Source organism: Carassius carassius, chromosome 10, assembly GCF_963082965.1.
Source record: "Carassius carassius chromosome 10, fCarCar2.1, whole genome shotgun sequence".
Classification (NCBI taxonomy): Eukaryota; Metazoa; Chordata; class Actinopteri; order Cypriniformes; family Cyprinidae; genus Carassius; species Carassius carassius.
This window is the reverse complement of record NC_081764.1, coordinates 34,864,494-34,879,953: the sequence shown is the minus strand read 5'-3', so window position 1 is coordinate 34,879,953 and position 15,460 is coordinate 34,864,494. Positions and strand designations below refer to the sequence as shown.

At 41.6% G+C, this 15,460-nt stretch overlaps 1 protein-coding gene across 4 annotated transcripts in view; it reads right to left on the bottom strand.

Annotated features, from left to right (window-relative positions):
• Nucleotides 1-2,289, bottom strand: part of LOC132152217 (zinc finger E-box-binding homeobox 2-like) — a 71,339-nt gene extending 69,050 nt beyond the window's left edge. For 2 of the 4 annotated variants that reach the window (XM_059561025.1, XM_059561027.1), the window contains exons 1-2: nt 2,132-2,289; nt 857-1,005 (exon numbers count right to left, since the gene is read on the bottom strand). In XM_059561025.1, coding sequence (XP_059417008.1) covers nt 857-929 — 73 coding nt within the window. In that variant the 5' untranslated portion in view covers nt 930-1,005; nt 2,132-2,289. The remainder of the gene's footprint in view (nt 1-856; nt 1,006-2,131) is intronic. The other 2 variants (XM_059561024.1, XM_059561026.1) reach the window with 1 other exon arrangement.
• Nucleotides 2,290-15,460: the final 13,171 nt, after the last annotated feature.

Below are 15,460 nucleotides of genomic sequence, written 5' to 3'. Positions count from 1 at the left end.
CTGCGCTTTTTTTTAAACTACAGTAGCATACTTGAAGACACACTCGCGATGGTGAAAAGACTCTCGTACTCGTATTGATTTTTAGAGGATCAATATGAAACATTTCATAAAGGAAAGATGGAGATGGATCTGAACTGCTGAAGAATTAAAAACTAACGTGCAGCGCGGCTTTCGAGCCTACAAACCCAGCACTCACGCACAATTTCCAATGCAACCTAATCTGTCGGCTAGTGTGTTTATTTAATATAAAACAATATAGTGTTTATGCATGTGCAAAAAGCCCAAAGAGATACTGTACCCTCAAAATACAGCACACTGATCTGAAACATCCCTGAAAGCAGCACATGTTTTTAAGATAAACTCATCTCTTCTTCACAGTCAGCATGCGTCCTGCGTTAATGTGTAACTGTGTTTACCAGACACTTGTGCGTCATTGACTGCGACTAACGGAGCTCCACACAAAAAAAAAATCGAGCACGAGCACCTCTTATTCATGCATCTGAGAATGAATGAAAATAATGCACTGGGACTGTACAATCGGTGTCTCTGAGCGGTCAGCAGCGTCTTAAACAAACGAAACGCAAATGTGAAGAATCCACGGTAAGCTAACGTGTTCAGAGCGCGTTTGACAATTACGCACAAACTTTCATTTCCAAACTTGCGCGAAAATACAGAGAGGAAAAGGCTCCGTTACATGGCCTTTATTTACATCACGCCTGTTCAGTCCGAATTCTACTTGTGCTCTTCTAAACGTGCTCCCATCTGGACTCTGATCTGTCCGGTCTCCTCTCTCTGCGTCCCGCGTCACGCATCCGTTTACGCACCGCACCAGGACACTTTCCCAAGCCGCTCTTACCGTTTTTCCTCCGCGGGTTGGCTTGTTTTCGCCTCTTACACCGGGGGCCATCCGCCATGATCAGCTCCCGCATTGAAAAACGTGGATCAGATGGCAGTTTGCATGGACTCAGACCCGAGCAAACACAGCAGCAGGGTGAACCGCTCCCTCTGGCATCCCATCAGCCCGAGCACACAACAGAAAGACACAGAAAAACACGGGCACATTAGTGAATGAGACTGCTGATGCATCTGATCACCGGAGACTGGAAGACGGATGCATTATGACTTATGGAGATCTAAATAAGCAGTTTAGAGGTGCATGTGTGTCCTCTGATTTAAATACAAAAAGCGAAATAATAGTTTCAAAGGTCAGATGCTGGATTTATATTTGACTTGTTTCATGTCTAAAAAGACACTTTTACAGCTGGCTGTTTGTATTTGTCTGATTTATTTATTAAGGGTGCTTCCAACTATATGAGAGACATTTTCTGTGGTTTGTTTTTAGGGATAAACGTGAAATGTAATAAAATGGGGACACATTATTTAATGCATTAGGAAATATGTAAAGTTGCAATTAAATCATATATTATCTGTGATAAATCCCACGTGCATCAGGGATCTATTGCTCTTTTTTATTCTTGACTTGCTGAGTGTTTGAGCTCTTGCTTTAAATATAGTGAAGACGCAGTATTTGAAAACGTTGGAAAATCGGATCTATATGATCTCTCTCTGTAATGATAATTTTTGTATGCTTGAATAAATATGCAGTGTTGATAATGGAATTCCGGGTAAAATAAAACGCGTGCGGATATCATAATCATTAAAACTGCATAAATACCTTTACTTTGCATTCATATTAACTTAACATAATAAACATTTTTGTTGTGACTTGCATGTTAAAATTGTGTTTGTTAAAAAATAAAAATCGATGCATTTACAGCTGAATTTGTAGCGATGATGGCATGATTTCCTCTATCACTGATCTCGCGCATTGCAACATTTAAAAAATATATATAGTAAGCATTAAAAAAAAATAGTAGTAAAAAATAAAAATGGTTAGTGGACGCAATGCCAAGCATTGGTTTCATTCCTAGAATAAAACGTCAGTTTAAAATAAGTTTAGTCTAGTCGCTCAGCGCACCTGCACAGGTGAAAGCCAAGGTAAGAGGAGCATCCACACACCTTTGTGTTCGCCTTTAACGAAGAGCATCCCTGAGCCAGCAGCATTACAGCGGATTTATCTCGCATTAGGACTGTTTTAAAGATACAGTGAAGGTAAAAGAGTGTGTCTTACCTTGTGGTCTCGGCTGCAGGAGTGTGTGTTGTGTGTGTTATAGTGTCTGGGTCCAGAATAAAGCCTGAGAAACAGAGGCGCGTTATTCCTGACTGATCCTCTCACACACTCCAGGACTCAAACCTGCGCTCGGACTGACGCGCTCACACGCCTCGAATGACACTGTTTTCCTCCTTTCTTTTCGAGAGAGAGAGAAACACACGCCACCTATCAGCACAGGGAGGGATAATAGAGCAAAACGTGTGTGTTTTATGAGCGCACACACACACGGAGCATCAGGCACCTTTATAGCGAAGACTCGAATAACGTTTGAAGAAAGTTCGGGCACGTTTACGCGCGCTCTCTTCAGCGCCGACCACAAACAAGGTTGTATGAGAAACAAAGGAGGATGAAAAAAAGAAAAAGAAAAAAGAAGACGAATCTGAAGAGGAGAACCGCTGGATTTGAGGAGGGAAAGTGTTCTGTCAGAGGAGACGCGGGGAGCGCGCGCGCGCTCCTGCGACAGGTGAGTCTACAGGTGCACAGGTAAGAACCCTTAATGGAGGAATTTTCAAACACCTAGCGCAGCGTGATGAGGGTTTTAGTGATTTTTATGCCATTTTTCATATAATTCTCATTCCAAAGTGAAAGAATGAAATGCTTCGAGACGAGATTTCAGAGGGATTCCGACACATTTAAGGGCGTGAACGAGCTTCCTCTCTCTCTCCCTCTCTCTTTCTCTCTCTGCATTCTTTCACCGTTATTGTTGTTTGTCTTCTACTGTGTTTCACGCTTTAGCGCTGAAGTCTTCGGAGGGCGACTCTGCTTTATGTGAAGAGAGTTTGAGTATTTGTGAGGATAATGAAGAAAGACATCAGTCTCCTGGCATCAGCACTGACTGATGCTTTTGTTCAGCATCACAGGCACCTCTGACTCCTGCACTCTACAATCGCTCAGGTGTGTATAAATACAATTATCAAATAATAATAATAATTATAATTATTATAATAATAATAATAATAATAATAATAATAATAATTATTATTATTATTATAATAATAATAATAATAATAATAATTATTATTATTATTATTAATAATAATAATAATATTATTATCATTATTATTAATATTTGCATTTGCATTTACATTCTAACGTTACATTTGTAATTATTTACTATATATATATAAATATATATATATATATATATATATATATATATATATATATATATATATATATATTTTTTTTTTTTCTTTTTTTTTTTTTTCTTCTTTTTTATTATATATATGTTTAATTGGTGAGGGTGCATGTTTGGTTCGTGACTCTGTCTGAATCATCCGGAGCTGCTGTGTCCCTGTAGGGTGAGTGACACAAATCAGTCAGACAATACTTCATCAATCAGTTATTATGTGATTTCGACTTGATTTGATTTCCACTGATACTATGATTTAGACATATTAAACTATCTATCTATCTATCTATCTATCTATCTATCTATCTATCTATCTATCTATCTATCTATCTATCTATCTATCTATCTATCTATCTATCTATCTATCTATCATTTGCACATGTATGGTGTTTTTTGCATCTGTTTATATGCAGTATTTGACATGTTGTTAAGTATTGTGTGAGACAGACAGTGACCCTCTGGGTTCATCAATGTGTTCATTTAATGGAGGAGACAGACGCCCCCTCTCTGCGCTCGCTCCTGTTACACCCTCTCCTTCAGTTCTGCCCTGTCACACGTTCAGCTCGGAAACATTGTGCATCTAAAGGATTTTTGGAGGGGCTTTTCTCTGAACATTCATTGCCAGCAGTGCTTTATAACTTACAATTTTAATGTATGTAAAATTGTAAATTAAGAATGCATAATGCAAGCAAATCCATGTAAAAAATGAGTAACGATAATGATATATATAAAACAAACAAAATATGCATACATTATACATTAAAAACAGGTCTAAAATTAATTGCATCTTTTTTTTCGTAGCATGAATTGATGTGAAGTTAAATGTGTAAAAAAAAAACCAATGCACTGTAAAAAAATAAATATAAAAAATTGTGCACTATAAAAAAAAAAAACAGATTTTTGGAGCAGGTTTTACAAGAAAATACTATTTCTGTCTTTCTATTTTAAAATCTGACATTTAATTCGATGCATTGTTTGCCATTTCTCATTTGTGAAATTTACTTGCAAATTTTGAGTGAAAATTCTTTCTACATCATTTATTTATTCATTTATATATATATTTTTCCTTCTTCAGTATACATGTCATTTTCCTGTATGAACTGCTGGGGTCCCTGCCCTGTGTTGCTAGTTAATTTTGGAAGTCAATTTAAAGCACACTGCGCCACACACAACAGTACCAGAGATACAGCCGTGTATTTCATTATCATAATTATCACATCTTCATGTGTGCGTGTACATCGCCAGCCAAAAAGCCTGTCCGACTCTTCACAGATCCACCTCTGTGCAAATACAGCATGCACATGCATTACATGCGGTAGTGATTTCTCATCTGTACTTATGAATTATGCATTTACCCAACAAACCTGTTTCATTCACAGATGCATTTTAATGTGAGTGACAGCTGTACAGGCCGAGCGTATCTCACATGCACAGACAAAAGAAAAGAAAAGGAGATGGGCTACTGACTGCGCAGATACAGATGCCATATGCATCAAATAGCTATTGATTTTCACACGTAGCACTTGTTCTGTTCTTAACACTAGTGATCTGATTATTAGCAGACTCTCTTCATTTACACACATCGAACGAGAGACGCTCGGTGAAGAGAGAGGATTCTGAGCATCTCTCGGTAAAGAGGTCAGGTCTCCAGTGAGGTTGAAGTAGCAGTGCCACATTTGCCACATTTTTTACTATTTTGATGCTGTGGCTTTCTGAGGCAGAGAAGAAAATGGAAAGCATTCTCAATTAATTCTGACAGAGTTCACAGAGCGAGAGAGAGAAAGGTAAAGGTCTGTTAAAACAGGAAACTCTGCCTCCAGAAACACAGCTTATTGTTTCTGTGGAATTAATAATTGACTGTTGTTAAATGAATAATTTATCACGAACCGGAATAATTGTTGTATCTCTAATCTTGACACACATTTGCATATGAATCTTGTAAATCTGCTGCTATGTGCTGTATAAACTTTGCAGGGGTGTGAAATTTAATTTATCCTATGAAATAAAACGTGACTTTCTCCTGCATGATTCGGCCCTCTTGTGGTGTGTGTGTGTGTGTGTGTGTGTGTGTGTGTCTGTGAGTGATTCTTCACATTGTCCTGTTTCTATTTTAAAATCCGCTGTGAGGAAGAGCAAACTGTTTCATATTACATAAGACAAATAATTCACTATCAAACGCAATGTCATAATATGTGATAAATATACAACATAAAAGAGCATTATAAAACAGGTCTTTCCGCTCCTGGATGCTGATTGGTCAATTACTCATTCAAAAATACACAATATGACAACAGGAAACTGACTGGATGCCACTTCACATATTTGCATAAACATTAAATAAATTTGATTCTGAATAAACATCTGTGTCCTTAATATTTTCATTAAGTACTAACAGTTAAATGCAATAAAATAGTCGAGTGTTGAATTGCGAATATTCGTGAATACTCTTTCTTTTCCGTCAGGTTCAGCGCTTCAAAACAATCTCAGATCCTCGACAGCGTTCAGATCGCAGCCAGACGCAAAAAGAGCAAATCAACAAATATTTATGTTTAAAAGTGTTATGCGAATAAATGCAGTCATCACTGTGACAATGAACCCGACCATCTCTCTTTCTCTCTCTCTCTCTTAACCAGGCGGGAGATTTGATTGTGTTTGATCTGGGCTTGTGTTGAAGTAAAAGAGCATCTTATACAATTGACGGCTACAATTAGCTGCCGATCAGAGCAGCGGAGGACAACACTTACACTCGCATTTACATGTCAGTTTGTAGAATAAAAAAGGAGCAAAAAGCCGTAGGATTTTCCCTTTCTGTGTTTGCTGTATAATTTGTGGAGATTTGAGAAAGAGGAGGAACGCAGAGATGCTCATTAACATGTGAAAAGAGGCAATCAGAGGCCACTGCTGAGACTATTGTCCACACTCAACCAGAGAGAGAGAGAGAGAGAGAGAATGATGAGTTGTTATTCTATTGAATTTTACCTATGACTCTCTATTTCACACTCACACACACACACACACACACACACACACACACACACACACACACACACAGAGGTGTAATGGTTTTTATACTGTAAAAAACTGTATATTCTATGGCCCTACACCAACCCTACACCTAACCCTGACCCTCACAGGAAACTTTGTGCATTTTTACTTTCTCAAAAAAAACTCATTCTGTATGATTTATAAGCGTTTTGAAAAATGGGGACATGGGTTATGTCCTCATAAGTCACCCTCTCCTTGTAATACCTGTGTCATACCCATGTCATTATACAGAGTTAGGGGCTGTCACATGTCGCGCCTAAAACGCGTGGAAAACGTTAGTCGCGCCGCTTTCTTCTTCTCCAAAGCGCTCGGGCAGTTGCGCTCCTGAGGCGTCTGCCGTTGCTAAGCAACCATGACCTGCTCTCTCCATGAAGACGCGGAAATTTCAGCAAAGGATAAATTGATTTGCAACACTAAAAATCGCTTGCAGTAGCTCTGCTACTAAATTTTTTAAAAATGGCAATCCATATACAGCTATGATCAGCTGTTCCTTCATCTTGGCTGAGCTTTCAACGTTGTTACGGGAAACGATGAGGCTGATTGGTTAGTTCTTGTCACATGACCCGCGGTGCGCTTGCGGCATTCTGAAAAGTTGAGATATTTTAACTCGATGCGAACGGCCCCTTATACAACAAATGTACTTAACTAAAATACTAAAAAAAGCTCATTTTAAATATGTAATAAAAAGTTCAACTATATATAAATAATATTAACTTAACACCGATGTTTCTTTGTTTGTTTGTTTGTTTTCTACAAAGATTTTTTAACAAAACTAAAAATGTAAATAAACATTTCTTTTCTGGCATCAGGCTGCCAAACTATAATTCTTTCTCAGTTAATTAGTAATTGAAATATTTATTTGAATGTATCAGTTCATTTTGGGCACGAGACTCAGAAGACAGAGGCCTTTCTAGCGTTTGCTGAAATATCTTTGGAGGGTGAAGAAGTGGAGAGCGGCAGAAGTTAATACTCTTTCATTTCACACCTGCATCGTGGGAATATCTGTGTGTTTCCGCACATGATTATTAAAGAGGAAAAAAGCAACCATTAATCCCTGGCTGTCATACAGAGCAGCATGTGTGTGTGTGTGTGTGTGTGTGTGTTTACTGCTAAGTGGAGTTCAACTAAACCCTTGAGCTAGTTTAACCTCTCTCTCTTCCTCTTCCTCTTCCACTCTCTCTCTCTCTGTCTCTGTCTCTCTATCTCTCTCTCTCTCTTCCTCTTCCCCTCTTCCTCTCTCTGTCTCTCTCTCTCTCTCTTCCCCTCTTCCTCTCTCTCGCTCTCTCTCTCTCTTCCTCTTCCCCTCTTCCTCTCTCTCTCTTCCTCTTCCCCTCTTCCTCTCTGTCTCTCTCTCTCTCTCTTCCTCTTCCCCTCTTCCTCTTTCTCTCTCTCTCTCTCTTCCTCTTCCCCCCTCTCTCTCTCTCTCTCTCTTCCTCTTCCCCTCTTCCTCTTTCTCTCTCTCTCTCTCTTCCTCTTCCCCTCTTCCTCTCTCTCTCTTCCTCTTCCCCTCTTCCTCTCTGTCTCTCTCTCTCTCTCTTCCTCTTCCCCTCTTCCTCTTTCTCTCTCTCTCTCTCTTCCTCTTCCCCTCTCTCTCTCTCTCTCTCTTCCTCTTCCCCTCTTCCTCTCTCTCTCTTCCTCTTCCCCTCTTCCTCTCTGTCTCTCTCTCTCTCTCTCTCTTCCTCTTCCCCTCTTCCTCTTTCTCTCTCTCTCTCTCTTCCTCTTCCCCTCTCTCTCTCTCTCTCTCTCTCTCTCTTCCTCTTCCCCTCTTCCTCTCTCTCTCTCTCTTCCTCTTCCCCTCTTCCTCTCTCTCTCTTCCTCTTCCCCTCTTCCTCTCTCTCTCTCTCTCTCTCTTCCTCTTCCCCTCTTCCTCTCTCTCTCTTCCTCTTCCCCTCTTCCTCTCTGTCTCTCTCTCTCTCTCTCTTCCTCTTCCCCTCTTCCTCTCTCTCTCTCTCTCTCTCTCTTCCTCTTCCCCTCTTCCTCTCTCTCTCTTCCTCTTCCCCTCTTCCTCTCTGTCTCTCTCTCTCTCTCTTCCTCTTCCCCTCTTCCTCTTTCTCTCTCTCTCTTCCTCTTCCCCTCTCTCTCTCTCTCTCTTCCTCTTCCCCTCTTCCTCTCTCTCTCTTCCTCTTCCCCTCTTCCTCTCTCTCTCTTCCTCTTCCCCTCTTCCTCTCTCTCTCTCTCTCTCTCTCTTCCTCTTCCCCTCTTCCTCTTTCTCTCTCTCTCTCTCTCTCTTCCTCTTCCCCTCTTCCTCTCTCTCTCTCTCTCTTCCTCTTCCCCTCTCTCTCTCTCTCTCTCTTCCTCTTCCCCTCTTCCTCTCTCTCTCTTCCTCTTCCCCTCTTCCTCTCTCTCTCTCTCTCTCTCTCTTCCTCTTCCCCTCTTCCTCTCTCTCTCTTCCTCTTCCCCTCTTCCTCTCTGTCTCTCTCTCTCTCTCTTCCTCTTCCCCTCTTCCTCTTTCTCTCTCTCTCTCTCTCTTCCTCTTCCCCTCTCTCTCTCTCTCTCTCTTCCTCTTCCCCTCTTCCTCTCTCTCTCTCTTCCTCTTCCCCTCTTCCTCTCTCTCTCTTCCTCTTCCCCTCTTCCTCTCTCTCTCTCTCTCTCTCTCTCTTCCTCTTCCCCTCTTCCTCTCTCTCTCTCTCTCTTCCTCTTCCCCTCTTCCTCTCTCTCTCTCTCTTCCTCTTCCCCTCTTCCTCTCTCTCTCTTCCTCTTCCCCTCTTCCTCTCTCTCTCTTCCTCTTCCCCTCTTCCTCTCTCTCTCTCTCTCTCTCTCTCTTCCTCTTCCCCTCTTCCTCTCTCTCTCCCCCCCCCTCTCTCTCTCTGTAACTGGCCAGCATGTCACAGTATGTTTGGGTTTGATCCATCTCAACCACTTTTGAAATATCCTCGCTATTTCCATTTAGCATTAAAATAGCAGTAAATGAAATTAAGATTGTAAAATAAAATAAAACAAAATAACAGGTTTATTTGAAATTTACAAAACAGGATGTTTTTTTAGTACAATTATGCAATTATGACAAGTTTCCTTGTTATTTTTCTTTTTTTTTTTCTTTAGGTGTTTGGTTTGGTTTAGGTTGTAATCTGCTTGATTAACTTTATATAAAACCAATATAAGTCTATGATACGTTGCTATGTGAGTAGATGTGAGAGACAGACAGAGGGTCGAGTGAGATTTGGCAGTGAATGAGGGACAGATACAGACAGTCAGGAGTGAGCGGGAACAGATGCAGGATCTCTAAGACCGTGTTTTCATTGGTTTGTTGTGAGCTGAACATCACATGATTGCACCCCCCCCCCCCCCCCCCCGCCGGCCCTGAGTGCTGATTTATTCATTATTTCACAGAGCTGAGACGTGATTGGCTGAATTCCTGCTACTGTACATCTGAGTGCAAGAAATCATACTGGACTTACTGTACAGTAGCAAATTGCAGCTATGTATTTGAAAAATGGACTAGTTTCTGGGTTGTATGAACAAGTGACTAATCAGGTTCGAGGAAACACTGAATAATTAGGCTGGTTATATTTTAATATACCTTATTCTAAATGCGTATTTTATTTTATTTTATATTTTACCTCATAATTTAATCAAAATGTCATAACTGGATCATCTGGTGAAATAATTTCTCTCTGGTGACATAAAAGACCTCTCAAACCACACCCCTTTCTTACGACCCACTGAATTTAGCCCCGCCTCCACTGAAAGTGCCACGCCCACATCTCAGCATCCAATCAAGCAATCAGCATTATGTTTCAATAATTCATTACACTCAAATGTACATTACAATACAGAAAAAATAATAATAATAATAATTCATGGTGGGATGTTCAGAAACATCTGTCTGAATGTTTATGGCTGTAATTCCAATAACACTTTCAGTTTTGTTAATTTCAGATTCCCTGAACATTTAGCCCAGAAACATTTTCTTTGTCTAAGAGAAAGTTCATTTTAAGATTGGAAAACTTTACCCTAATGCTCTTTCTCAGAACGTCAAGGAAATATTCTGTCTGCTGGGATGCTTTTCAAGAAATACATTTCCCAAGAATTTGAAACCGAGAAAAATGTCTAAAGCACAAATCACTTTTAAATATACTACAAAATATATGAATCATTTTTTTAAACACAAGTGACTTTGTTTCCAATGTGTTGACTGACAGCTCTCCTGTCCTTGTGTTGACAGAAATGGCCTTTTACAGTTGCCTGAAATATAACTTTTGTGTTTTTTGGTCATTAAAAAATTAATAAAATTTAAATAAACAAGCCCAGTCCAGATGACAAAAAATAATATAAGAGTAACTTTCATTACAGAGTAAGAGTTACTTACTACATTACTTTCCATAAAAATAAACTAAGTAACTCAATTAGATACTTTTTTATGGAGTAACGCAGTATTGTAACACAAAAATATATTTCGATCATAACTGTGTATATATGTCTATAACTACTGGAGAGAGAGAGAGAGAGAGAGAGAGAGAGAGAGAGAGAGAGAGAGAGAGAGAGAGAGAGAGAGAGAGAGAGAGAGAGAGAGAGAGAGAGAGAGAGAGAGAGAGAGAGAGAGAGATCCGGATGTTCGGAAAAAGGAATGTAATGTTGAAACATGAACTTCGGCACCTGTTGTGCTCAGTGCATGTGTGTGTGTGTGTGTGTGTGATTGTTTATACCTGTGAACCTGTTCCTTTCTGTCATGTGACAAAATTTTGCCAAGCAAGGCATTTGGTTTAATACTTTACATCCTGTGTGAGACACACACACACACACACACACACACAGATTCTCTTTTGGCAGCAGGTGAGGCGAGAGGAGGACGTCTCATTATCTCCTCACGCTCCTCTAAACACACACACACACTGACTCCAGCTCTCCATGCTGAAGAGATCAGAGTCTCAGTTCACTGGTTAAAACAAACCTGTAAGTGATTCAACAGAAGCGACCCTTATATTGTCTCACCATGACTTCTGACCCTTACGATTAGCCTGACAGACGAGCACAGTTTAACGAACAGTACTTCACCCTCGGCTGTCAGATTCTACTAAAGTCGACATTATTAAAGATCCGTGCACTCATGAGAAACACACCTTAAGTAACGCGCATTAGAGCCGCTGTGTCTGTGGAGAGATCACATTAACATGAAACCCTGATCAACAGACTGTGATTGGCCATTATTTAACTCGTGAGCTTGATTTGATGTGTGGTCAGAGTATATTCACACTGTGTGAATGCATTGATATCAAGTACTGAACCAAAGGTGCTGTAAGAGATTTTATTTTCACGATAGACTGCACTGAACAAAAACTAATAAGAAAAAAAAGTATTTATTTTGTGATAACAACACACATGTCTGTGACTAGAGGAACTATCATATTGAGTAACCTGGAGTTGCACCATTCACTCATAAATTTGACCAAAAATACAGTAAAAACAGTAAAATTGTGAAATATTATTACAATTTCAAATATCTGTTTTCTCTGTGAATCTCTGTTAAAGTGTAATTTATTTCTGTGATGCGCAGCTGTATTTTCAGCATCATTCCTCCAGTCTTCAGTGTCACATGATCTTCAGAAATCATTCTAATATGATGATTTACTGCTCAAGAAACATTTCTGATTATTATCAATGTTGAAAACAGCTGTGCTGCACAATATTTTTGTGGAAACTGTGATACATTTTAGTTTTCAGGATTCACAAATGAATAGAAAGTTCAAAAGAACGTATTGGGAAACGTCTTAATCATGACCAGCTTTGAATAATGTGTGCAACACGTCGATAGAATTGACCCGGCGTTAATATAGCCTCGGTTGATAATGTCATTGGAGTGCACCCGCAACACAGGGCTATAAATAGATAAGCCACAGGTGCATCAACAGGACATTTTGTCTGAAGAGCAGTCTTGGGACATATTCAGCACGGCAACGCAGCGCAGCATCTCGTTCTGCTTTCTCAGGGAACAAGGTTACAGTTAATTAACCGGGAACGTTCCCTTTCGAAAGCTTCAGTCGATGCTGCGCTGCTCAGTGCATTGGGAAAGAGAATACCCGCGCTGCCGTGCTTGAAAATGTCTGGACCCCTAAGGTTGTGCTACCAAACCACAAGAAGGCCTCAGACATGAGCTTGTTGACTCAAGGACATGAGAGCCCGGTGTAGCATGAACATCCAAAATATAAAATCTTATGAATGTGTGCGGAGAGGACCTACCTGCCGCATCACAAACCTGTTGTAAGGGGGCACCCCTTGCTAAAGCATTAGAAGAGGCGACCCCCCTTGTGGAGTGAGCTCTAAGACCTATAGGGCGAAGCTTGACCGCGCATCTCATAAGCCAAAGCATTAGCATCCCAGACCCAATGAGACATGTTCTGCCTGGTGGCAGCTGCTCCTCTGCTACCACCACCGTGACAGATGAACAGTTACTCCGACTTACGCCACTGGCTAGTGCGGTGGATGCAAGTCTGAAGAGCACAGTCGTTAAGATTTCTCCTGCTCCGGCGTTGTTAACGGCGGAGTGCAGAAGGTTTCTAGAATGACCGGATATACAGCCGAAAACGGAACCTTAGGCAGGTAAACAGGATGAGGATGCAAAATCACTTTCACCATCCCTGGGGCAAAGTCTAAGCATGATGGTGAGATAGACAGAGCCTGCATATCCCCAATTCTCTTCAAAGTTATCGCCATGAGAAAAAACATTTTCAGAGTCAGAAGTTTATCAGACGCTGATTCTAAAGGTTCAAAGGGGGTTTCAACAAGACCCTCGAGAACTATAGCTAAGTCCCAAGAAGGCATCTTGGTTTTCACTGTAGGCCTCAGTCGTCTGGTATACGAAGGAAGCGAGAGAGCAGAGGGTGTCTCCCGAGTGGCATCCCATCAATCAAGGCGTGGCAAGCTGAAATGGCGGCCACATAAACCTCAAGAGTAGCAGGGCATGTGCATGTTGATAATTTCTCTTGCACTAAGTCCAGAACTGGAGCAATATGGCAGTTGACTTGGTCTACATTGTGTACCACACACCACCTCTAAAAGACACCCTATTTACTGGCATAACTCTGTCTGCTGGAGGAAGCCCTAGCTTTTTCTTTTTATCAATAACATCCGGCAAAAGCCCTGTGTTCCTCAGTTGGTACCCATCAGGGGCCAAACATGAAGATTCCACCGGTCGGGCCTGGGATGGAATATCGTGCCCCCTGCCTGAGACAGAAGGTCCCTCTTCTCCGGAGTCGCCCATGGCGAGCCGTCGAGGAGAGTTATTATCTCCGAGAACCACACTCTGTTCAGCCAACATGGCGCTATCAGCAACAGGCAAGACCTTTGTTGGCGAACTCTGTCTAGGACTCCCGGGAACAGAGAAAATGGAGGAAAGGCATACAGGCACAATTCGGGCCATGTGTGCGTCATCACATCCCGACCCAAGGGGGTTGGGTGACTCAGAGAGAAGTAGAGGGGACATTGCACTGTCTGATGGGAGGCGAAGAGGACCACCTCTGCTTCGTAAAATTTTCTCCAACTCTATTTCACTACCTCTGGGTGTAGTTTCCATTCCCCCATTGGTAGTGTCTGTCTGGACAGTAAATCTGCTTCCACATTCCAATGCCCTGGAATGTAACCTGGTGATTTATATAAGAGACTGCTGTGTTGTCCACCTGTACTAGGACATGACAGCCCCTCAAATGATGGAGGAAATATTTCAGAGCCAGAAATACGGCCATCAGCTCAAGGCAATTGATGTGCCAATCGAGCTGATGACCCCCCCCCCCCCATTTCCCCTGAGCTGGGTGGCCATCTAATACCGCTCCCCAGGCCATCAGGAGGCATCCGTCGTTAGCAGTCTGCGATGACACGGTGCCCCTAGAGTGGGACCCAAGGCAAGGAACCAGGGTCTGAGCCACAGAGATAGTGTACGAAGCCAGCGGAGCGTCACATTTATTTGCCTTCGAGGATTGGCTCTTGTGATACTGTGGTATTTAGCCACAACTGAAACGGTCTCATGTGCAACAGCCCCAAAGGAATCACTGTGGATCCTGAAGCCATGAAACCTGACACCTTTGATACTGATGAACAGTGCAATCTTGGCCTAGCCTGACTTTGCTCATGGTCTGCCGAATGGTCTCGATCCGAGCGGGAGACAGTTGTGCCCGCAGCATGATCGAATCCCAAACTATCCCGAGATAAGTCGTTTCTCTGGGCCAGACAAAAACACTTTTCTTGGTGTTGAGTCTCAACCCAAGAGAAACTAGATGAGCTAACATGATGTCTCTGTGTTGTAGCACCATCTCTTGCGATCTCTTCCCCAGAGATTAAGTACTGCCCACACTCAAGTCCTTCAACAGGTCAGCCTGGTATGCCTGTAACACTGCCATAATGTGCAGCGCAGGACCAGCCTGACCTGCAGCCTGGTAAGCCCAAGAGGTATATCATCCCCAACTTGAACTGAAGAAGCACCAGAGCACACTTTCAAATCTATCTACGTGTTACACCCATTATTCACAGCTGGTCACGAATAACAAGTTTCCCAATGCGCTGAGCAGCGCAGCATCGACTGAAGCTTTCGAAAGGGAACAGCATTTATACAGGAAATGTCTATACTGTCACTCTTGATTAATGTAATGCATCCTTGATGAATAAAAGTTCTGACCCCAAACTTTGAACAAAATGTAAAAAAAATGAATAATTATAAAAAGATATTTGTATATAAAAAAAGTTTCCTGCAGAAAGTACAGACTTACTACAGTATTAAAACGACAAAGCACAAAGTTAATCCCTGATTTAGTGATTTAGTGAAGGTTAACTAGTGTTTAATAAGGTCGTCACTGTCTGACAGCAGAAGCAGACAGGAGTTGTGTGCTGTTGACAGGCCTGTGGGGAAGAAGGACGTTTGTCACCAGCGCTCCAGAAAGCCCAGCGCTTCTTCAGGGTCCACGAGGAGATCTGAGCGCTCAGCTTTCTGTGGAGTTCCTGTTTGGACACCAGCTGAAGGGCACAGATAAACTCACTACCTTCAAACTCCAGCAAAGAAATGAACTTCACTCCCAAAACACAGCACAAGACACGACTGGGAACACACTCATTAGACTCAAACTTTGACTTTCTATAACACACACACACACACCTCTCTGCTTTCCTTTGTCTCTGCACTGTTA